This window comes from Aquarana catesbeiana, linkage group LG09 (assembly GCF_042186555.1).
Source record: "Aquarana catesbeiana isolate 2022-GZ linkage group LG09, ASM4218655v1, whole genome shotgun sequence".
In the NCBI taxonomy this organism is placed as follows: domain Eukaryota; kingdom Metazoa; phylum Chordata; class Amphibia; order Anura; family Ranidae; genus Aquarana; species Aquarana catesbeiana.
In genome coordinates, this window is record NC_133332.1 from 217509048 (window position 1) to 217534818 (window position 25771).

The following is a 25771-nucleotide window of genomic DNA, read 5'->3' on the forward strand; positions in this document are numbered from 1 at the left end:
AGCTGCCGGTATCATTTAGATATCCTTGCACAAAGTCAAGGCCGTCATATGTCGGCGTGCGATATTGAAGTGGTTGAATAATACATTACAATTTAACTAGACACATTCATTTTAGTTGACTAAAATGATTTTATTAGACTAAAATGTACTGGAGATTTTAGTCTACTAAAATAGGATGGCTAAAATGGGACTTAAACTAAAATGCTATTTTAGTCCTAAGGCTAAGACTAAAACTCAATCGAAGTTTGCTGCCAAAATTAACGATGATGCTAAGATGCAGGCAAAATTTTTGGCCTTCCGCCTCACTACGGTGATTAAGCAACTTATACAGGTAGATCAGACTGGTTTCATGCTGGTGATGGGCACTAACATAAATATCTGTTGGCTTTTTCTCAATCTCTTGGCTAATCATGACAATGCCAGTACGACGGTGGTGGCCTTGTTGGAAGCGGAAAACGCCTTTGGTTCGTTCGAGGTGCCCTTTCTCTGGAGCGTGTTACATGTCATTGCCCTGAACGGAGGCGACCCGTTTGGACATAGATGCTGCAAGATCTGACGCCCACTAACTAAAGAGCCTTATACCGACTCTGCTGGTGTGAAGATCAATATGTTTATGCGAGCTAATCAATGACCATTCAATTGGTACCCCACACTCCCTTCATATAGCCCTTTTTTCTACTCGCCCTAGATTCACCACTGTATGTTCTCTAGCACTCAGACATCCACTTGGGTCTTTGCCTTCCTGACACAGTACCCTCTTGGACGGGCTCTGTGATTCGGTGTCTCTTTTCTTGGGGGTGGATCAGTGTGGGCAGAGTGGGGCCAGCCACACACACCCAGGCTCCCGTTTTTGGATCCGTGGGTGGTTTTGACATATCCGCCACTGTGATTTGAGCAATGGGCGCTCCAACACTGTCATGTTTGGTAAGAGCTTGTCCCACGAGTCGCCCTTGACGAAGGGACGGTCAGTTTCAGTCCCGAAACGCGTAGGCCTTTGTGGAAGACATTACAAGCATCTTTATCCAATGCACATCAGTACAGCTGTGTTTCAGCTTTTTATTGTGTTCACTGTGTTATGTTAACTATGCTAATGTTTTGTATACATATATACATTTTTCTATGGAATAAAATTGTTTTTACATTATACTGTTGCCGTTAAAGTCCCACAACCTTATTTGGGGGTATTTTTTTCACTTATCCTGGCTAGCGGTCTCCAGAGTGGTGCCAGCAGCAGGAAAGAAGAGATCTTCAGGTCAATGTGAAGAATAATAATATAAGGCTGCTTTCACATTGATGCACTGCGGTTTACCCACACCGCAGGTGCAGTGCAGTGTACCTGCAGCTTTCCTGTGGGTTTGCTGTGCTTAGCTAAAGGCTTCTATTATATCTTGTGTATTTGGTGCAATTTCTGAAAGATCACCACATCTGCAGGATATAATAGAAGTCTGGCAAAGCGCAGCTAACCCAGGAAGGTCGCAGATGCCCTGCACTGCATGCGCGGTGCAGGTAAACTGCAACCTTAAAAGGGGGTTTTACCACCCCCAACTATACATGTGAATGAGCATTAGGGGTGCCACTGCCAAATGTAATTAAGGGCTCATTCACAAGTGCAGAAGGCACTGCTGCTCCCCTGAAAAGTGATCTGATTGTGTTTGACAGATGGTGATTTAAACCCATGATTGGTGTACAATGCACATGATTGCGACACGGTAGTACGGCAATTAGAGTTTTAAATAAGGTGTGAGGGGGCCACATGTGCCCTGTGATCTTTGACTTCTCCCATGTTGTTCAGGTAGATCTCCACCTCTTTAAGGTTGCCTACCCCTGCCTTAAATGATACCGTTCCCACCCCCTCTGTTTTTGTGATCCACACCTATTGCTATATTCCACAAAACTGAAGCATAATGGGAGTGGGAGGGTTATACCTGGCTGACCAACAGGTTTTTTTTTTTTTTTGTATGCTGGTGTCCATTACTCATATAGGCAGCAGTACAACACATTTCTCAGAACGGTTTCTGACCCAGTGTCTCTTATTGAGCTCCAAGAAAATGATCTTACAGCAAGTTAAAAATCCTATTTTTTTGCTCACAGATTGTTTGCAAAATATATTGTTTTAATAGCTGGATTTTTCATTGCATCACCATACTTTATCAAAAGCCTGTACCTTAAGGCCTCATACACGCAGGGTGTTTTGGAAACTCTCCTAAAAGCCTTTCTCCCTGGCAACAGCATTTTGGCAGAAAAAAACACCTGACATTTGTAAAAGTGTGAAATGCGTTAAGGGATGTTTAAAGGCATCTAACGCTTGGATGTTAATTCATTTCATCTTAAAGAATAATCATTTACTCTGGCCATTGAAATTAACCACTTCGCATCCAGGCCATTTCTGACACTTCGCTCCTACATGTCAAAAATCATCATTTCTTTGCTATAAAATTACATAGAACCCCCAAACATTATATATGTTTTTTTAGCAGATACCCTAGAGAATACAATGGCGGTCATTGCAACTTTTTATCTCGCACGGTATTTGCGCAGCAATTTTTCAAACACGTTTTTTTTTTTTTAAAAAACAGTTTCATGCTTTGAAAAAAACAAAACAGCAAAGTTAGCCAAATTTTTTTGCATTGTGTGAAAGAAGAAGTTACGCTGAGTAAATATATACCTAACATGTCACGCTTCAAAATTGCACACACTCGTGGAATGGCGCCAAACTTTGGTACTTAAAAATCCCCATAGGCGACGCTTTAACATTTTTTACTGGTTACATGTTTTGAGTTACAGAGGAGGTCTAGGGCCAAAATTATTGCTCTCGCTCTAACGTTCGCGGCGATACCTCACATGTGTGGTTTGAACACCATTTTCATATGTGAGCGGGACTTACGTATGCGTTCGCTTCTGCGTGCGAGCTCACGGGGACAGGGGCGCTTTAAAATTTTTTTTTTTTATTGTTACTTTTACTTAAAATTTTTTATTTTGACACTTTTTAAAAAAAAAAATTTTTTTGATCACTTTTATTCCTATTACAAGGAATGTAAACATCCCTTGTAATAGGAATATGACACGATCAGTCCTCTTTACAGTGAGATATGGGGTCAATAAGACCCCACATCTCACCTCTAGGCTGGGAAGCCTGAAATAAAAAAAAAACAAAAAAAAAAAACGATCACCGCTTCCCAGCCGAAGTGGCGCCGTTTTTTTGAATGCAGAGGCCGGGCGTGAGGTCATAACATCGCGCCCGGCCTCCGAACGATCATAGAGACTCCGGCGACCATCTGGTCCGCCGGAAATCTCTATGGTGAACATCCGGCGCCGGCAGATCCGCTATCCGACTCACCGATCGCTGAGGTGAGTCGGTAGAAGCACCGGAGGGCGGCGGGAGGGGGGGGACGTCCCCTCTCGCCGCCCATAAGAACGATCAAGCGGCGGAACAGCCGCTATGATCGTTCTTATGGTGTACAGAATCGCCGGCTGAAAATGCCGGTATCTGAATGATGTCTGTAGCCTTAGGCATCATTCAGATATAACCCCCGAAAGTCGATGCCGTCATATGACGGCCTCCGGATGTCAAGAGGTTAATTAATGCTCAATCGCTAAACACGCCCTGAATTAACATGCCTTAACACGCGTTAAGAAGCATCTTGTGTTTTCTGCCAAAACGCAGCTGCTCCTGGGTACACTGGCATTTTTTTCTTTTTTCTGCCACTAAAAGCCCCTGCTACTAAACGCTGCTAAAAGTCTGTGTGCACGGACACATAGGCTAACCTGTAGCGGAGCTTAGAGGCAGGTAAAAAAAAAAAACGTCTGACGCCCCTAGGAGCAGCTGCAAAAATATCCAGTGTGCATGAGGCCTTAAGATGAATTCTAGGTATTGTTAATTTATACATACGGTAGTTACATTGGTCCAGCTTGAACTAACGTAACTATGTATACTACATTAATATTTTAGAAGTTATATGTGTTGCATTGTGCCCGCATCCCTGTATGCATAGAGAGTAGTTGGAACTTTTAAGGCACAAAAAAATAACTAAAGTATAGAAAAAGCTTGTACAAAATCAATATAAAAACCATATAGTGAAAAATAGATGGCTAACATAGTATACACATTGCAACACTCGTCTAGATATAAATATCACCTATCCATGCCAATTCCCACATGGGATAAATCAATTCCTGTTGTAGTAAAAACACATTTCAATGTGAGATGACCCAGTACGTTTCAGTAATTATCTTCAGGGGTTGGAGTGTCCATAAATATACAAAGAGTGTCAAAACACATTTGGAATGCCAGAGTATAAAAACAAAAGGTTCTTTCCTCAGCTCGAACTCAAATATGTCAATCTCTGGGTAGGAGCGCACACGCACCCCATAACATAGGCTTTCCTGAACACTGTGACTGTCATTTACTAAAGATGCACTCAAATTATAGTGGCTGCCCAGGTACAGAGACTGTCAATGTATACACCATACCTGGCCAATGCCTCTGGAAGCTGGAAATCACTGATTTAAACACCACTACTTCAGTGATCTCTACTTGCTTCCAGGTCCTGTGCTGAGCGTTGAAGAGGCAATGGTGTCACACTCTCCACCTCACCCAATCGGAAAGCACTTTGCATTAATTTGGAAAATGCAAATCATTACCTGATTGGCACCAGTGCCAAGATCCTGAGTTTAGAATGCAGCAGGCTAGTTGCTCAGAACCCAGATGAAGTGAAGATCACTGAAGTAGCCGTATCTAATTCAGTGATTTCCAGCTTTCCAGGAGCATCCAACGTGGACCAATGTAAACTATATATAAAATCTGAATACTTGGAATTCATCTTTAAATTATATCATTCAAGGTGAAGTGACGGGTCATATTTATATGGCATCTTCTGAACAGTGCAACTCTCACAGAAAGTCATTCATCAGTGAGGTTTTTATTTTTGTTTTATTTATTATATTTGATACGTTGTTTAATATTTTTTTTTTTTGGTACCCTATGCGATATGACAGTCCACTAGCTGGTACAGTACTGTAGAATAGACTTGTGCAGTAAGACGGTGTACATTGTAGGACAGACATTGTCTCTCTGTCCCCTCTGCAATAAATGAAATTTTGGTGACTGTAGGCTGCTAGGAATTTGTCCTATCTGATAAGCCTCACTACAGTATATTTGTTTAACTGTGCTTAACTGACTCTAATTTTTCTGCCGTATAGTGGGTGATAGTGAGAGTCAAGAGACCAGCGCTGAATATACAGAGGTGTCATTGGATTCTCTGGACCTACGAGTAAAAGAAATCTTATCACCTCAAAAAGGTGAGGAAATAATCGAGTCTTCAAGCTTTTTTCTTTTTCTCTAAATTTAGTGTTACTAAACCCACAACAGTAAAGTCAGTCTATATATGCAATAAAGCATGCTTGTTATACTCACTCTGGAACCTAAGGGGTTAATCCTCCACTTTGTGTAAAAAGGCTGTTTGATCCTATCTTCTGATTCTCCCCTCCTTCCACTGCCCCTAATAGTTTACTGATTAGGTTTACTGATGCACAGAGTTTATGGAGTCAGGCTGCACATGCCCAATTTGGTGTGTATTGCTAGAGAGATTTTTTTTTTGTTCTTGGGAGGATGCATGTGATCAGCATAGGGCCAATCATCACTGTCCAGAGAGAGTCGGGGTCTTGCAGTCTCATAGGACAGTCAGAAAACTCCTCCTACAAGCTTTAACCAGTGCTCGGCTGGATACTGATAGAAGTCACAAGATTGCTCTAACTGCTGATGAGAAAAGGTATTCAACAGTTTATATTTACTAAAAATAATTGCATTTCCATGTTCTGTGTACTCTGGGAGACCAGGTACAGGGGGTCCCCTACTTACAAACATCCGACTTACAAACGACTCCTACTTACAAACGGAGGGAGACAACAGGAAGTGGGAGGAAATCCACCCCTAGGAAGGGAAATTCACTCCTGTAAGAGTTAATATGGGAAAAAGGTGTCTCCACTGATGCTTTATCACCAATCCTTGTTTCCCTAATAACCCCAAATTTTCAAAATCCAATTATCATTGGGGCAGAAAGTGAGGTGAAATCGTCTGAACAGGGGCACAGACAGTAAAACAAATGTTACAGGGGTGATAACCCTTCCCTAGGCTATCTAAAAAACTTAAAAATAGATTTTTTGGCTGGAGCTACACTTAAAAAATGTACCTGTTCTGACTTACAAACAGATTCAACTTAAGAACAAACCTAAAGTCCCTATCTTGTTTGTAACCCGGGTATCCCCTGTATAGTGAATGCAAGGTCCTGGGTTTAGTAACACTTTATGCAAAGACATCAAAACTGACACAACTAGCCTGAAATTGTTAAAAGAGAACAAAAAACAATCCTCTCTAGGTCAGCTACTGTATTCCCTTTGCAAGGGTATAGGAAGCTTTATTGCAGATCATTACCTGCTTCGGTACTGTTGATATATGTAGGTGTAGGCATAGGGTATGTAATGACATTGCAGTATACCTGTTTAAAATCCTTTGTAAATTGGGACTAGGCTGTTCTGCCTTTATCATAACCATATGATCAGTCCCAACGTTATAAGAAGTGCTTTAGTCTTGGTATTCCCTTAATTTGCATATGTAAACCAGAAACAAACTAGAACTGCAGAACACATGAAAACTGTGCATGGGATGTTAAATATTGCATGCAAAAGCAGCCCTGTAATTGGACCTCAGACATCTGGTAGAGGCAGTGAGCTGCAGAGCAGGGGAACAATAATTTTGGGAGATCCTATCTATGAATTGTGTCTTTATGTTTTTTTTTTATTTTTTTTATACATGTTAGCTGGCTTCATTTTTTTTTTTTTAAAAGTCCTTTTATGAATTACTTTTGTAGTAGTTGTACAACCCAAAATTTTAAAAAAAATGTAAAATCTGCATAAAAACAGAATGTGACTTGCAAATCTTATAAACTCATATTTTGTTCACAATAGTAAACATATCACACATTTAAACTGAGAAAATGTACTACTTAAAAAAACAGGGAATTTCGGAATAGATGGTAGCAATACTTCTCAAAGTTGGGACAGGGCAACAAAAAGCTGGCAAAGTAAGTGGTACGGAAGAGCTGGAAGAACATTTTGCAATTAGGTTAATTGAAAAAGAGCATCTTGGAGTATCAGAGTGTCTCAGAAGTAAAGCTGAACAGAGGTTCACCTGTCTGTGAAAAGCTGTGTCAAAAAATTGTCAAACAATTTCAAAATAATATTCCTTGGTGTGCAATTGCAAAGACTATATATCATCTACAGTACATAATAGCAAAAGAAATCTCTGTGTGCAAGGGGCAAGGCTGAAACCAATATTGGATGCCCATGATTTTTGGGCCCTCAGATAGTGCATAAAAAACAGGCATGATTCTGTGATAGACATCACTGAATGGGCTCAGGAATATTCCAAAAAATCACTGTCTGTGAATACAGTTCGCCATGCCATCCAGAAGTGCAAGGTAAAGCTCTATCTGGATATGATCCAAAAATGCCACCATCTTCTCTATGCCAAAGCTCATTTAAAATGGTCTGTTGCAAGGTGGAAAACTGTTCTGTGGCCAATAGAATTGAAACTTGAGATTCTTTTTGGAAACCATGGGTGCCCTATCCTCCCGACTAAAGAGGAGAGGGACCTTCAGGCTTAATAGCGCTCAGTTCAAAAGCCTGCACCTCTGACAGTATAGGGGAGCTTGTACATCTGGAAAGGCACAATCAATGCTGAGAGATATATATCCAGTTTTTAGAGCAGCATATGCTGCCATCCAGACAACCTGTTTTTTAGAGAATAACTTGCATATTTTAGCAACACAATGCTTAACCTCATTTATGACAACATCATAACTTTGTAGTAGAAAAGTTTGGGTGCTTAATTGGCCTGACTGCATTCCAGACCTTTACCAACTGAAAATATTTGGCAAATCTAAAAAAAAAAAAAAGTACAACAAAGAAGACCCAGGACTGTTGAGCAATTAAAATCCTATATCAGGCAAGAATGGGACAACATTCCTCTCCCAAAAATCCAGCAACTGGTCTCCTCAGTTCCCAGACATTTACAGAGTGGTGTTAAAAGAAGAGGGGATGCTACACCGTGGTAAACACGGCCCTGTCTCAACTTTTTTGAGACATTAGTGCCACCAATTTCAAAATTACCTTATTTTTTTCTTTAAATATTTTTTTTTTTTTTTTTTTTATTTCAAACATTTGATATGTTTTCTATTGTGAATTACATATGGGTTTATTTGTAATTTTGTTTGTATAGATTTTACACAGCTTCCTAACTTTTTTGGGGGGTTGGAGGGAGCAACTTTTTAACAAAATGGGGACTTAAAGTGTTACTAAACCCACAACCGTAAAATCTGTCTGTATATGCAGAATAGCATGCTTGTTATACTCACTGTGGAACTTAAGGGGTTAATCCTCTGCATTGTGTAAAAAGGCTCTTTAATCCTCCATTCACAGATCCTCCCGCTCCTGCAGGGTCTCTCTTGGCTAGGGTAGTAAAGCTGCACATATGTTCAGTTTGGTCTCTGTTGCTGGAGAGAACAGTTCCTTGTTGAGCTGAGTTTTTCAGGTCACATGATATTGACAATCACACATTTCGGTGTGTGTATACAGATCCTAAATGACAGCCCAGTCCCTCCCTCCTCCTCCATGCCCAGCAACTAAAAAGAGACCACAGTGGGTGGAATATCACATCTTGATTGATTGATGGATGGATCCGCTCCCATAACAGCAAGGGCACAGGCTGTAGTGGTAATCTCCGCCTACCTGAACACTTAGCACTCGGGCAAAGCCTGCGGTTTATCATGTGACCGTGGTAGACAGATCAGCCAAAAAGGTATATAGTGGCAGTATTTTAAAGTAAAAAGATGATTTTTAAGCCGTGGACACTGTGGGGGGCGTGGATGAACTAATTTTATTTTATTGGGTTTAGTAACAATTTAATTCCTGCGACAAGACTGATTATCCTAATCAGATATTGGTCTACTTTGACCTCAAAGGCAAGGCTGTATTCTGGAGCTTACTTGCCATTGCAGTCTGTGATCTGAGCCAAAAGTAGACCCTCTCTAATACAGTGATAGTGGTAAAGGCAAATAAATGATGCTGCTGTAAAGTATACATTTCAACACATGGAATTTTGCAGCTTACGTTTGAGCAAAAATGCCAAGTAGACCTAATCCAACATTATGAAAATATATTGTAGATTGTCTTCAGTTAAATGCTCTTTTAATTGCCGCTAAATAATTTCCTTCCATTGTGAGTTACTGATGGTTGTGTATTACATGGCATTCTGTCCTGTCCTCTTAATGGAATCCACTTGGTCTACTCTCTTGGAGTGTTCCCAGGGATGTTTGCTGGGAATGTACACAGTGACAAGCTCAATGTGTGCTTGCATTTAATGCTTTAGTGCAGAACTTTGTTGCTTCAGAACTTCAGGTCTCAGCACATGCGGTTTTTTGTGCCTCACTGTTCACTAACAGATGTGTGTTGGTTCATACTACAAAATGGCTGTCCCAACCTTCTCATTGTTTGTTTTTTTTTAATTGGATCAAAAAGGCAATGATAGGACAGGATGAAACATTTTTGATGGTTAATGCATGTATGGTCCCTGGAACCAAGTCCTTTTTTTCTTTCTTATACCAAAAAAAGCTGTTGGATCCAGAAGTAACATTTTAATGGGAGTAAAAGCAAATGTATGCATGTCTGGAAAATAAGAAAATATTTCAGAACACAAGTGAAAATTCAGATTGAAAATGAAATGATTGATACAAAATTGGCATGTGATCAGGCTAAAAAGTTGTCAGTCAAGTAAGCCCACAATCTGACCCCTGAACAATCCTATATTCACCAAACTGTAACTGCAACCATAGGATCTATGCCCATGAAGCAGCATTGGGGATCTCTCAGTCATATGTTATGTTCATAAAAAAAATCTCAGAACTATCTGCTTTTTACCTATGAGAAGGATAGTCAACACAATAAAAGTTCACTTAAACTACAGATTGCGGCATTTATCTTAATAAGTTAGAGAAGAATTGCCTCAGAGTATCTGGATGTCACCATAGTAACCAACTGCGTCAATTTCATACTCCTTTTGCAGTATGATAACTGAGGAAACTCTCTTTCTCAACTGTTGGGAAAACAGACAGTCAAATTTGACAGTCACAATTGATCTTTCCAACACTTTGATGAAGGCTTCACAGTTTGATGTACCCTGAAAAACTGTTAAAGGTTTCAGACACCCAGAATTAATAGCTCTGTTATCTGTGGAGTCATATGGGGTTATTTACTGGCTCCTTTAGTGCCTAAAGCGCTCATGCAAAAACTTCCCACTATAGCTACTGGCTTTGTTCCAGTCCATCTTCCTTTCCAGTTGCCTGTCTGTTAAAAACTTTTTTTAAAGCTACAGCCAGCACTACAATTAAAATCTATGTTCAACAGGCTGGAGACTGAAGAATGTTGTAAGGGCCCCACAAAAAAAGTTGTGAAATCTTTTACATATGCCTAATGTGTATAGAGTTGTTGAGTCCAGTGTTCCTAAGCTAATACTAGTGTAAAGTGGCCCCACAAACAGTGGTGCTAAACCAGAGGAGATTGTTGGAAGTGCTCTCATGAATGGACCAATAGCAAAGCTGTAAGCATGTATGCAGGAAACTCTCCACATTTATATTTGCTTAACACTAATTCTAAGTTATCTTGATTGTTTGTTTTTCCTTTTGAAGGTCTTCCCAATGGGTCTGACAACATGGAGGTGGATGGGCTTCAAGGAATTCCACTTTGTAGCTGCCGGATGGAGACCCCAAAAGAGGATGAACTGATGGAAAAAGCCGGAGATCGATGCATGGCCATCGAGAGCTCTGACCAGGAGGTGAGAAATCTGGGACTTAATAGGGTAGAGTTCTTTTATCATTTGGTTAGGTTTTTTTTTTTTGTTAGAATTATACCTGAAAGCCAAACATTTCCAAGACTTTCAATGATAATGTAAACCTGTGTTTTTCCCATGTAGGCTAAAGCGGAGGTTTCTCTTCAATGCTCAACCTTTACCTTGTCTTCCCTATACTCACTTCTCATAAGCTGCTCCATATGTTGGCTCAGCAAGTCCACTATAAGCTTCACGTTGGTCTTGTTGGAAACTGGACTGGGCTAAAGTCTGTTCCCTCACCCCATATGACAGCTCTCAGACCTGGCAATTGACTGCTCAGACAACCCATTCTGTGTGGAAGAAGACTGTCCTTAGTCTGTGTTTAATCTCTAACAAGTGCCACATTGCTTGAATTCATTGGATTTATTATTTTGATCAGGCAGGTGAAGACAGCAGTAATAATGAAGTGTGCATAAACCGAGAACAAAGTTCAAGTTGATTTTTAGTGAAGAAGTACCATACTTAGTTGCCCACTCTCCTATATGCAGCCTGCTATGTTAAATGCCTACCTTCCTCCCTGTTTCAGGGATCTCCACTATGTGGTCCCACTCAGCGTCACGCAACCTTTCTAATTATCCCTGCCAGCTGGTCTTCAAAGTGCACACCCCTGCCGCAGTGTGCCATTCCTGTGTCTAAACCGCATTCAGCCATCCGTGGTGTGTGCACACCGTAGAGTAAATGCTTTTGGTAGGCAGGCTGTGTTGCACCAAGCAGAAACAGGAAGAATGGCTAGTATTAAAGCAGGCTGCACACAGAAGGGTTTGGTATTTAGGTATAGTACAAGCTCCCTAAAAGTAAACTTGAACTTTAAGTGAACCTGTTGCTTTGTTCTGCATGAGCAAATCACACGTTGATGTTAATCATCCAAGAAGATCTTCATTGAGAAGCAGGTAGAATTGGCATTCCCCAACAATGATGTTGCTTCACATTGTTGAACTGGATTAATGGTTCTTAACCACCAGGCCTCACGTATTGGCAAAGTCTTAGCTGTGGGAAATGACAGCTGAAATGAATGAAACAGCCACAGATCCTCAGTTCCTCAGTTCGTTGAGTGTATTATGTAGACACAACCTGTAACCAGCCAAACACTGAGAAGTTTTAGCCATCTGCTGATATAGGGTATGGAAGGTCTTGTAAAAGTACACAAGGCCCTGGTCTTCCTAAGGTTGAGGTCAATTTAATTAGTTCATGCACTTATATACACAAGATTTTTCAAGGTTTTGATAGAATTATTATAGTCACCCACCCTCTGTTGGATTATAGTTGGTCTGTAGCTCAACACAACAGGGGATTCTTCCATAGTTATCCCAAACTGAAAACTGAATTTTTAAACTTGTAAAGAGTGACCTGTTAAAGGACCTTGCTGAGATTATTACATTAGACCAGTTGTGACCTGTTCTCTCTAATGTGTGCAAAATTTTCAATTTTATTTTATTGACCCTTTAAGTAAATATGGACATTACTATTGCTGACTTGTTTTTAAAGATCATAACCCTAGGTCATTCCTAACTCTGACTTTACTACTGTATATAGGGTGCCCCCAACGTAAAAAATGTTTGCAGCAGGTGAAATCAGATAAAGTCTGAACTCTTTTAAGAACCCATCATCAGTTGGTGCTCACCTATAATGGAAATGCATTCTTTGTTTTGCAGCTGAGCCGCTGTGTGAGAGAGGTGGTGAAGCACGAAGTGATGAGACCATCAAACAAGGTTCGGCACTTGGTGTTGTGTGAAGACCACCGGGGGAAGATGGTCAAACACCAGTGTTGCCCTGGGTGTGGCTATTTCTGTACTGCCGTAAGTTCTTGTCCCAGTCAGCTGAAAGATCTGATAGTAGAGTAATCCAGTGCCAGAGAGGGCACAAATTAAGTGTTTTTTTTAATGGCGTTTTTTGTTGGTGTAAGCATCTGTAAGCCCAATTTGAGACATCTTTGTATGCAAACTCTAAGAATGAGCTTCTTTTACCCATTGCCTTTTTGATCTGTTAAATGGCATTGCATACATTTTGTTATATCTAAATATCGTGTGACATAAAAAAATTGCAGCTGCCACTATTTTATTCTTCAGGGCCTTAGCTTTTATAAAGTATATAATTTATTAGGGTTCTAAGTAATTTTGTAACATAAAATACTGATTTAAACCTGTGTGAAAAATTAAAATTTTGCCCCGAACATGAAGTGGTTAAAGCAAACCTTTCAATTTCCCTGCATAGACAAAGAAAAGGTTAATTTGGAGGTAGGAAGAATTAAAAAATTCTCTATAAAGATTTTGAATTCATCATGGGACTTCTATGTGTTACTGGTGCTGAACTTCTGAGACTCTGAAGCAGAGAATGACGTCTAATAGCTTTTTACATCTGTGTACCTAAACATGTGTTTTTAATGTGTTAAGCTCATTGTTGACAAAAAAAGGTGGATTTATATGAAAGGCAAGGTCCACGTGGTACCTTTTTTAAACGGTTTTGTTTTTTCATAGGGCACATTCATGGAGTGCCAACCAGAAACCAGCATTTCCCACCGCTTCCACAAAGCTTGTGCCACTCAAGTCAACAACGCCAGCTACTGCCCACACTGTGGCGAGGACGTCTCAAAGGCCATAGAGGTTACCATTGCGAAAGCAGACACCACCTCAACAGTGTCCACTATAGCCTACGAGCCAGAAATAGAGGCCCTGGCTGAAGGACAAGCCGACACAACGACAGAGAGGTGATCTTTGTTTAAGGCAGCCTTGAAACTTTTTTATTTCAGTTATTCATTGTTTTGGGATAGATGCATGCTTGTGTGTATATATATATATATATATGTATGTATGTATGTATGTATGTATGTATGTATGTATGTATGTGTGTGTGTGTGTATATATATTGCTCATGGGCGTAGTAGTTAAGCATGCTTTTGGGAGAGGTAAGACATCTTGTAGTCCTATCCACGTACTGGATGTTGCATATAACTCATGTTATTAGATACACCACAAACTTTGGTTGGCAATTCACCAGCTGTTTGATGTGAGAAGCCATTGGAGCATGGGGTAATAATATGGGGATCACCCAGATACCTCCAACTCGCAAACCTAAACATGGCTGTGGCGTGTACCATGTGTGCGTGGACCTCTTAGAAACTCACTAGGTGAGACCATATTACCAATTGTCTGTGCTTTTCCAGCTACGAACTTGACCCCTCCTTTCAGTATTGTCCTGTATCCAGGATCTCTATATAAAATGGGGAGATACCTGGAGGAGATAAGTTTTACACTATAAAATTGTGGGCCATAGCATGTAGAAAACACAGGGGACACTGGATCAATGTTAGGTTAGACCTGTGGTCTTTTATGTTCCATTTGTTGCGAGAATGATGTTTCAAGAGATTTGCTCTTGGAATGCCTGTCAAAGTAATTTTTTTTTTCCATAGGTGCCTGCAAAACATTGCACCCACAATTAGTCAAATAATGATGTACTAAACATGTAAAGACTCAAAATTAGGGATGCTCTAGGGGTCAGAAGCCTTCAAATAAAATGCTTAAATACAGTAAACACGATCCACCCAACATATTAAAAGACAACCACTCTGATTGTGTCGATCTACCCAGCCCTTTCCCTCCATATTGTTAGTTACTGGGATCACAAGCCCCTTGTGACAATGCTTGTGGTTGGGAATGGCCATGTGGTCACAGGGAAGTAATGCAGACACTGTTGCTTGATCCCACCCCCCAGCTCGGTACATGACAATGTGGGGGTAAAGTGCACTACTAGCATTTGTCACACACAGCTGGTGTCCCACTTTTGAGATATCTCTCTTCTGATCTGGTGATGTCTATCAATGGCTAGATGATTCCTATTTGTCCAGGTTCCAGCAGTCCCAGAACAGGAAGTGAGGGAAAATCTTCCCTATAGGGGCATATATAGCAGTAAAACCTAGTGGCAGTACTTGCCTCCCCACTCCAAAATGTTTTGTTTTTTTGTTGGAGTCAAAATTTCAGATTAGGGACGTGAGATCTCCATACTTGCACGGTCAGGTCTGCACAACTGCTGTGGTCACTACAGGGGGCTTCCACTCTCCCTGTTAATTACTCATGATACAGAGAATGCCAATGAGATGAGTGTAAAACACTTAGTGTTTGGGAAATCTTTAAGTGTTACTAAACCCACAACAGTAAAATCAGTCTGTATATCCAGTAAAGCATGCTTGTTATACTCACTGTGGAACCTAAGGGGTTAATCCTCTTCATTGTGTAAAAAGGCTGTTTGATCCTGTCTCCTCTGATCCTCCCCTTCTTTTCCAATAGATTTTTATTCAAAGTACAGACATATCAATGTGGTTAGACAAATATCAAGGAAGGGTACTCCCTATGACAGAATCAAGAGCCCGAACGTTCTAGACAGGACCCAAATAGACGAGCCTAAAAGGCTGGATCCACTAAATGAAGCTACCGTTTGCTAAGAGCATAAACCCAGTGAGTGTAGTCGCCCTATTACTGGCATAGAATGGAAACGTATCTGTGAAAGAATGTCACAGTAACAATTAATCCAAAAGTAACACAGTAACAATCAAAGGATGGTAGGAATTGTGGTTTTTCTTCTTCCCTTAAATGAGTAGGAATGAGGGAGAAAAAACATTGGTGATTAATAAAGGGGAGAAAGAGATAAGAGGAAAAGACAGAGAATAGAGAAAAATAGGAGGGGGAGGGGGAAGAAAAAGAGTAAACAGCAGTTCTCTCGATCCGGTGTTCTGTCAATTTCTCCAACCCATCAGAAACTCCAACCACTTAACTTCCGTTTCTTTAAACCAGCAGTAATTTTAGTTTGTGAGGAATTGGTGGGTGGACACAACAGCGACTGAATAGTCCAGTGCAGGATATTCTGAGCGGAGATTGTTCCTCCACTCCAATACTAGCCAATAAAATGGCCACCTCCGAGGTGACAACAACTTTGTCCTGTGGGCGGGACTTCCCACGCTGAGGAAGTCCCGCCCACAGGACGTAACGCGTACGGGGGGCTTGGAGCGCATGACGTCACCCGCGGCCATTGGCTGATACGATCGCAAGCTTTCCAGCCGACACTCGGTTCTGAGTGCCGGTCTTTGTAAGTGCACATTTTTATCTTTTTAAACTTAATACATTTTCTACGGAGAGCACTATGTTTTGCCCTTTTGTGTTACATATGCATCATTCGTTTTTACTTGATGAGTGTTGAATTGTGAAGGCGAAGCCATCATCATCTAGTTCAATCCACCCAGTGTATATTATCTATGCTGTATGACCTGTTTCAGGTCGAGTGTCTAAGGTGAGGAGCCATCCATGTGCGGTGGAGGGATCAAAGTCTCACTATAAAGTTGTTTTCTGTCGTCCGGAGTGTCCACTGGTGGTCCCTGTCATTCACTTCACTTGTCACATCTGATATATGATTTTTTTGAGGACTTTTATATTTGCGCAGCTCTACTTTCCGGTTTGGATAAATTAACAGAACGGGTCCCTGACCCCAGGGCGCCCCAACCCCTAAGGGGCCTGGAGGTATTTAATCCAGGGGTTTCATATCTTTTCAAATTTGGTTTGCTTGTCTCTAAGAATACTTGTTAGCTTTTTATTGATCATAATCCAGGAAATTTTGTTTTTAACCAGCGTGATATTGATCAGGGGGGATTTCAATGCTCGTGCTATCGTGTTTTTAGCTGCTGTTAATATAAAAAAAGAGGTGTCTGAGGATCTCATCTGAGGGGTCAGCAAACAAAGCAGTTTTGGGATTTTTGAGTATGCTCTGTCCCACCACTGAATAAATTAAGTTGAATGCTCTGATCCAAAATCTTCGGGCCTTCGGACAAGACCACCAAACACGATACATACAGTATCTCACAAAAGTGAGTACACCCCTCACATTTTTGTAAATATTTTATTATATCTTTTCATGTGACAACACTGAAGAAATGACACTTTGCTACAATGTAAAGTAGTGAGTGTAATGCTTGTTGAACAGTGTACATTTATAGTCCCCTCAAAATAACTCCATACACAGCTATTAATGTCTAACCGCTGGCAACAAAAGTGAGTACACCCCTAAGTGAAAATGTCCAAACTGGGCCCAAAGCGTCAATATTTTGTGTGGCCACCATTATTTTCCAGCACTGCCTTAACCCTCTTGGGCATGGAGTTCACCAGAGGTTCATAGGTTACCACTGGAGTTCTCTTCCACTCCTCCATGACGACATCATAAAGCTTGTGGATGTTAGAGACCTTGCGCTCCTCCACCTTCCATTTGAGGATGCCCCACAGATGCCCAATAGGGTTTAGATCTGGAGACATGCTTGGCCAGTCCATCACCTTTTACCCTCAGCTTCTTTAGCAAGGCAGTGGTCGTCTTGGAGGTGTGTTTGGGGTCATTATCATGTTCGAATACTGCCCTGCGGCCTAGTCTCCGAAGGGAGGGGATCATGCTGTGCTTCAGTATGTCACAGTACATGTTGGCATTCATGGTTCCCTCAACGAACCATCACTCCCCAGTGTCTGCACCACTCATGCACCCCTAGACTATGACACTCCCACCACCATGCTTGACTGTAGGCAAGACATACTTGTCTTTGTACTCCTCACCTGGTTGCCACCACACACGCTTGACACCATCTGAACCAAATAAGTGTATCTTGGTCTCATCAGACCACAGTAACCCATGTTCTTAGTCTGCTTGTCTTCAGTAAACTGTTTGCAGGCTTTCTTGTGCATCATCTTTAGAAGAGGCTTCCTTCTGGGATGAAAGCCATGCAGACCAATTTGATACAGTGTGTGGCACTGACAGGCTGACCCCTTCAACCCCTGCAGCAATGCTGGCAGCACTCATAGGTCTATTTCCCAAAGACAACCTCTGGATATGACGCTGAGCATGTGCACTCAACTTCTTTGGTCAACCATGGTGAGGCATGTTCTGAGTGGAACCTGTCTTATAGAATGCATTAAGGTGAAAAACGGCAAGTGTTTAAACTCCTTTTAAGCTTTTTATTTTTACACTGTCCTTTTTTTAATTTTATTATTTTTTTTTATCACTGTTATTGCTGTCACAAGGAATGTAAAGATCCCTTGTGACGGTAATAGACAGCACAGGTACTCTTAATGGAGGGATCTGGGGTCTATAAGACCCCAAACCCCTCCTCTGCACTTCAGAGTATTCAAAACGTCAAGATCGGCGTTTCTGAATACTTTTTTATTTTTTGAAAGCTTGCCCAGCTTCAGCCCCAGAAGAATTTACCCCCTTCCTGACCAGGCCATTTTTTGCGATACGGCACTGCGTCGCTTTAACTGACAATTGTGCGGTCGTGCGACGTTGTACCCAAACAAAATTGATGTCATTTTTTTCCCCACAAATTGAACTTTCTTTTGGTGGTATTTGATCTCTGCGGTTTTTATTTTTTGTGCTATGAACAAAATAATTGCAACAATTTTTGAAAAAAACAGTATTTTGTACTTTTTGATATAATAAATATCCCCAGATTTAAAAAAAACAAAAAAAAAGTTTTTCCTCAGTTTAGGCCGATATGTATTCTACATATTTTTGGTATAAAAAAAAAAAAAACGCAATAAGCGTATAACGATTGGTTTGCACAAAAGTTATAGCGTCTACAAAATAGGGGATAGATTTATGGCATTTTTATTAATTTTTTTTTTTTTTACTAGTAATGGCGGTGATCAGCGATTTTTTTTTATCGTGACTGCGACATTGTGGCAGACAGATCGGACACGTTCGACACTCTTTTGGGACCAGTGACATGTATACAGCGATCAGAGCTAAAAATAGCCATTGATTACTGTATATATGGGAAAGGGGTTAATACTAGGGGGTAATTAAGGGGTTAACTGTGTTCCCTCAGTGTGTTCTAACTGTGGGGGGGATGGGACTGACTAGGGGAGGGGACCGATCGGTGTTTCTACTTAGTAACAGCACACGACTTGTCTCTACTCCCCTGAGAAAACCGAGATTTGTGTGTTTACACACACAGATCCTGGTTCCCGCCCTGTCACCAGCGATCGCGGGCGCTCGGCAGTGCATCAGCTCTGGGGACATGCTGCGGGTGCCTGCTAAAGCATCTTAAAGAGCTGACGTACAGCTACAATGGCTCTCGCAGGGGAGCCAACCTGCCGCAGTATAACTGCGGCGGCTGGTCCGGAAGTGGTTAAGGATGGCAGTAATCCAGAAGTGATGTCATGACATCGCTTCCGGGTTACTAGATCCGGGACCCGAACAAAGTCGATCTGCTTTGTTCGGGTCTTTGGGCAGCTGGCGGACGTGACGGCTGGTCGCTCGGACTTCTCGGTGGGACGGGAGACCCGGGTGCAGCGGCGGAACAGTTAAACCAACCGTCCGCTCTAAAGAACGGTACTGGAATGATGTCTGCAGCTGCACACATCACCCCAGTACAACCCCTTGAAGCAATGTAGGTAACATCGGTAAGTGTTTGACCGATGTTTAAAAAAAAAAGACTCGATTGCACCGATAATCGGTCAACCCCCAATAACCACTAGAAAGAGATTTCTCAAACTGTAAATTAAATACTGCTCAAAAAATAAAACAAACATTAAAAAAGTAAGGGCGGACATAGGCGGATTGAAATTTGGCTGGTTTACCAGAACCTGCAGAATTTCGATCCATCTATGGGCAGGCTGGTTGGATCTAAGGATCTGCTTCAGTACAACTTCCCTGTTGGGCTTTTTTCATGCGCTCACTATTTTTTTTTTTTTTTTTTGATCCGTGGTTGAAGGAAAGCAAATTGTATAATGTTTGGCTTGCATAAAAGTCTTATGCTTATTGCTTTCAGGTAAGCAGTATATTCACTGAAGATACACTATGGCTTGCCTGTAAAGAGCTGCATGGTTTTGATAAAAAGGATAAGCGATATATTCTAATGAAAAAAAAAAGCAAAAAACTAAAACAAATATACACTGTCCTAAGCTTGCTGAATTTCAGCTAGTTCCTGACGAACCAGGTGAGCTTCACTCTGGGTGGCCCTGTTGACACACTCCTGCCTGTCATCCTTCAATGGAAAAATTGAAGGAGTCAGGCAGAAAAGTGTCAGTAAATTGTGCCTGCATCCAATTAGTGGCAGTGGGAGATTTGTGCACCTGCATTATTTATTGTGGATGGGGAAATTTGTGTTATTGTTTTTGTCCAGCCAGCACTCTGAATAAAGCAAAATCTGTGTATGAATAGCTTGCTGTAAGTGTTCCATCTGTAAGAAGCCCCGCACAAGTCTGCACTTTGCCCTAATGTGGTGTTGTCTTATGTTTCACTAGTGATGTTTCAGCACAGAAAGCTGTGGAAGAGTCTAAGACAGAGACCACACCTCCTCAGACCTGTGAGACCGCTGAACCACCTAATGCAGGGAAATCGCCAATCCTGTCTCAGGGACACGTGAAGGAGACTCTGGAAAGTGCTCTACTTGCTTTGGACTCAGAAAAGTGAGTTGGCGGGTTGTGAGTAAATTGTGATGATGCTTTAATCCTTGTTCATAAATTAAAGTACTTTCAATTTTTGTCAATATCTCTTACCCAATGAGGTCACTCACAGCACTTTAGTAGCTACTGTCCTTAAGGCTGGTTCACACCAGATGCAGTCCAGTGCAGTGCATTCCAGTGCAGTCAACAAAATTAGAACATGTTGCATTATTTCTGTATGACAAGCAACTGGAACACAGCAAAACCCATAAAAAAAAGCACAGGAATACACTTGTCCTTAATTGAGATGGAAGGAAAATGCAGTGGAATGCATCAAAAACACACGTGCAGAAACGCCCTGGAACACAGAAATTGTGGTGTGAACTAGTCCCCCTAGGTTTCATTCAGACAGGCACAGACACTATTCTGTGCGCAAGCCACTATTCTGTGCGCAAGCCACATTTGTGATTACGCATGAATCTGCCTCTTCATTAATCTTTACGAACAGGGTTATGGGCCACTTGCGTAAAATAAAAAAAACTGGACTTCCCCTCTTAGGCGTAACCCATTACCTGTGAAAGAGCTTTAGTTTTCTTGTCAGTCTCTGAAGGTGATGGTCACTGCTGTGTAGCTCTCTGTACGATTCTACCAGATTCTCAATGGTTCCAACGGGGATCAGGAGACCTGCACCTTCTAGCGTCCAGGTTCAATGCGAAAGTGGACAGGCTTTTTCCTGGGACCAGGGATCCTCAGGTGTTTGCAGTGGATGCTCTATTGACACCATAGGTCCAGTTCTGCCTGATTTATGCCTTCTGTCTGCTTCAGAATACTGGTGATTCTGACTGTCCCAACTTGGCCCCGGGGGATGTGGTATTCTGACTTTATGACCATGTCAGTGGACAGTCCTCAAGTCCTTCCACATTGTCTCCACATGTTGCAAGGTCTCATCTTCGGTCCTTTGCAGTCGCTGGTTTTTAACGGTATGGCTGTTTAAGTCAGAGTCTTGGCAGACATGGGAGTCTTTGATTCTGTTGAAGACATCTTCAAGGTAGAAGAGGTATGAGGCTAGGGATTTTCTTCCACCCCAAGTATCTTGTGTGCTGTATCCTGGTTTTTCTCCAAACAAGGTTGATAAGTGAGTGATCTTGAGTGCGATCAAGGGTCAGATTTCGGCAGTGTTTTATTTATAGGTTGATTACTCCTCATTCCATAGTGTGCATCTTAGTACAGATTGTTGCGTGTATTGCTCCTTCGGTCAGACTGCCTTTGACCCCATAGGATCTCAAACTGGTGCCTTCTGTTTTACAAAACTGAGACCATTTGACACCTTCTCTTAGTTCGTTTGTCGCAGAAGGTTGTGTTTCTAGTTACCATTGTTTCAGCTCATAGGATTCAGAACTGGCGGAGGAGCCATTTCAGGTACTCCATGACAATGTGGCTCTTTGACCTCAGCTCTCTTTTGCCTAGGGTGGTTTCAGCCTTTTTTTTTTTTTTATCTCAACCAGGATATTGTATTGCCTTCTTTTTATCCTAAGCATCAGACACCAGGGGACAAGGTTATCCACATTTTGGATGTGGTCCCTGCCATCAGTATATTTACCTGAAGTTTGCCTCAATTTGGCAGTCAAATTTTCTTTAAGCTTCCTAAGGGGCTAAAGAAGACTCGCACTGCTTCCAACTCTACTATCTCCTATTGGATTCATCAGCTTATGACTTAAGCTTACTATTTGTAAGGAAAGGTTCAACCTTTTTTGCTGGTAGCCCCTTTCATCAGGAGTGTAGGGGCCTCCTGGGTGATCTTTCATTAAGCTTCAATAGCTCAAGTTTGCATCTGGTCTTTGGTTTATACTTTTACAAAGTTTTACCATGTGGATGTTAGAGCCGCTGAGGATGCTACCTTTTGTTTGGATTGTTTTACAGACTGTCTCATGAAGTTTCTTTTGGGGGCCTGTGAATGTGTTGCCTTTTCCTCAAGTTTTAAGTGCTTTGGAATATCTCGGTTTTGTAAGGATTAATGATGAGCTCTGTCCCGTAATGTTCAGTAAAGAAAATGGGATTTTTGGCTTACTTGTAATATGCATTTCTTGGATTACATCACGGGACACAGAGATCCCACTCCTCTGTATTGGGGTTTATGACTTGCTACAAAACTGAAGCCCTTCTTACTGGGAAGAGGTTATGCCTAGGGGGGACTTCCTGTTGTTTTTTGTTATCTTCCAGTCACCTGTAGGTGGCGCATAGCCCTGTTTTTGTAAGGATTAATGCTGTATTAAACTCAAAAACAAACATTTATGATATTGCAGTTTATCAGTTCTTAGATGTGATGTATACTGTGTTTCCCCGAAAATAAGACCGGGTCTTATAATAATTTTGGCTACAAAAATCACACTAGGGCTTATTTTCAGGGGATATCTAATATTAAATAATTTATATTTATTCAAATACAGTCGTGTCGTCTTCTGGAGAAAAAAAAAATCCTTATCCTTTAAAGCATGATAGACAGCACAATGCTTGTGCTGTGTCATTTACCCCTCTCTATATTCTAAAAAAAACTAGATTAAAACAATAAAATGTTTTTTTAAAAAGTTCCTCTGTCTTCTCTCCCTCTGTCAGCTCAGGAGTCAGCATTACAACATTCTGTAATCCCAAAAATAAACTTTGGTTAAAGTCCTTGTAAAATTATGTAATCTGTTTATATAATGTGCAGTGTGTCTCCTTTTGTAACTTTATTGTGGAATATACTGCGCCGCTGGGCACTCACGTGACCCGCCGGAGCTCTACTTCCCCGCTTCGAATACTGCAGAGATCCCCACTGACGTCAGCCCCGCTCTGAGAGATGCAGAGGGAGGGGCCGCTGACATCAGCCAGGAGGAGTGGGGAAGATCTCCAGGGTTTTAACTAGGGCTTATAGTCTGTTCCCCGTAAGACCTAGTGTTATTTTTGGGTATGGCTTATTTTCGGGGAACAGTACATTAGCTTTTTTTTTTTTTTTTGGCTTTTTTCCTTTATTTTTACTTGGTGTTTCAGCAAGTAGATCTGCTCATTTTCAACAGAACACGCTGTCCTGCAGATGTTGGAGTTAGAGGGTTGACACAAACCATTTAACACTGACAGGGGTGTTTACAATGGTCACATTTTATTCATTAATGTAAAACCTTTATCCCAGAAAGGAAAAAAAAACTGTTACTTTTTTTAAAAAGTGTTAGTTGGAGTGTTTAGTGTATCTAAATCTGCTAGAACATCTAACACTCCCCTCTACCCAGACTGACAATGCTGCTGTCCAATGGGGTCTGTTTCTCCTTCATCCAGAATGTAGTCATTCTATTACAGAAAATGTTACTGGCCAGATCACCAAGTGAAAATTAACTGTCCTTTATTCCCTCCGGGTTTGGAGAGTCCTCGCAGCTACCACTGGTGGCGTAACCAAGGCTTAACAATGGTTCGGTCTTCATTGTCCACTCGGGGCTCTGTCACCTTTTAATACCTCAAGGATACATATGATATTCCAGACTCTGAGAAAAACCACGATCTCCAAATCCTTCATCTGTTGGAATCCTTGACAAAAAACACGCTTGGTCAAAAACCATAACGGCTTTTGAAACTAGATGTTGGTTGTCCCCAAAACCCAAGGCCTTATCTCTAAACCACTCTTATGCCCCGTACACACGGTCGGACATTGATCAGACATTCCGACAACCAAATCCTAGGATTTTTTCCGACGGATGTTGGTTCAAATTTGTCTTGCATACACGCGGTCACACACAGTTGTCGGAAAATCTGATCATTCTGAACGCAGTGACGTAAAACACGTACGTCGGGACTATAAACGGGGCAGTAGCCAATAGCTTTCATCTCTTTATTTATGCTGAGCATGCGTGGCACTTTGTGCGTCGGATTTGTGTACACACGATCGGAAATTCCGACAACGGATTTTGTTGTCGGAAAATTTTATAGCCTGCTTTCAAACTTTGTGTGTCGGAAAATCCGATGGAAAATGTGTGATGGAGCCTACACACGGTCGGAATTTCCGACAACAAGGTCCTATCACACGTTTTCCTTCGGAAAATCCGACCGTGTGTACAGGGCTTAACTCGCGTGTCCCATCTTGCTGCTCCAACTGGGAAAGGGTCTTTGGTGCCACACAAACTCCTGAGACTTGGGAAAAATCTGGGAGGCATTATTCTGTTCCTCCCGTAATGTAACACTTCTACACAAACCGATAGAAGGTGCCACCAAGCGAGAGTTTATTCTTGTGTCCTATATTTTTTTCGGCCACAAAACAGATGATTGAAAGACGCTAATTCTCAACTTTGACAAAGTGAAAAATCGGGTGCACAGTACCCTGGTGAATGATAAATTGACAGCGATACTAACTAACATACGATAAATTCCTATGTATCTGGCAGCTGTTGCTAGATTACTTCCTATCAACGCAACTGCCTACACGCTTCCTGCAACTGTAATCTACATGAGTTGTTGACATACCCATAGTGAGCCTCCGAAGCAGTGTCGGCCTCCTCTTCTCTTCCAAAAAAAGCTTCCCCCTCCCACCCCCCACCCCCCTTTTTACATTTTTTTTATTATTCCCTCTCTTCTTCTCATTCTTTTCTCTTACCTTTCCATCTTTCTCCTCTGATCCTCGCCACCCCAGTATGGTCTTTATGCCCATGCGTAAGAGCGGTACCTTTTTTTGGTCCCACGGATGACTGTACTGTTTTCACTAGCTCTAGGGCCCCCAGTTAAAGGGCCTTCTTCAGAAACAAAGTGAGTCGCATTTCCAAGAAGGGCTCTGATAACGACTCCCGTAATGATTCAACATTGTATGGATCGTTTGTTTTTTATGCCTTCATCATTGTTTAAAGATCAATATCTGCGGAGGGAAACTTCTCTCAATCTTGTTCACATTCCGGCATAATAATTTTGGCTATGTAACTGTCCACTTTTTCGTATTTCAAACAAAATTCAAGTGAAAGAAAACAGAGGGAAAATAAGCCCAAATTAAAAACTAACTTTATAAGCTGCAACGTATTACATGGTTTTGGGTTTATTAGAGCTTTAACCAAGGGGCTCTGTGCCCCATGATGTGCTCCAAAAAAAGGAATTTACAGATTTACAGCCCCTACCACCACTTTTACATCATTAAATATATTCATATTTATAGCACTGAGAGTGCGATGTTAAGAGTATAGAAGTGCTCACATCAGTCCCTGTCACCAAAAGTAAATTATATTACCAATCTCATGCATGGAGACACATGAGTAGAAATACAGTCAGATGTCAGATAATGGAATTTAAGAACTGGTGCTGCAAGACAGTAGAGCTAACCACACAACACAATTTGACTTGGCTGGTGCCTTATCCTGATTCCTCCAGGCTTTGCATGGCTGGACCTCTGGTATGCAGGTATTACTGTTCAAGCAGAAGC

General features: G+C 41.5%; 1 protein-coding gene across 17 annotated transcripts in view; it reads left to right on the forward strand.

The window, feature by feature from the left end:
• Positions 1-25771, forward strand: part of EHMT1 (euchromatic histone lysine methyltransferase 1) — a 259917-nt gene that overhangs the window by 133280 nt on the left and 100866 nt on the right. For all 17 annotated transcript variants that reach the window (XM_073599701.1, XM_073599700.1, XM_073599703.1 and 14 more), the window contains exons 9-13: positions 5200-5298; positions 10740-10885; positions 12592-12735; positions 13414-13643; positions 20206-20370. In XM_073599701.1, coding sequence (XP_073455802.1) covers positions 5200-5298; positions 10740-10885; positions 12592-12735; positions 13414-13643; positions 20206-20370 — 784 coding nt within the window. The remainder of the gene's footprint in view (positions 1-5199; positions 5299-10739; positions 10886-12591; positions 12736-13413; positions 13644-20205; positions 20371-25771) is intronic.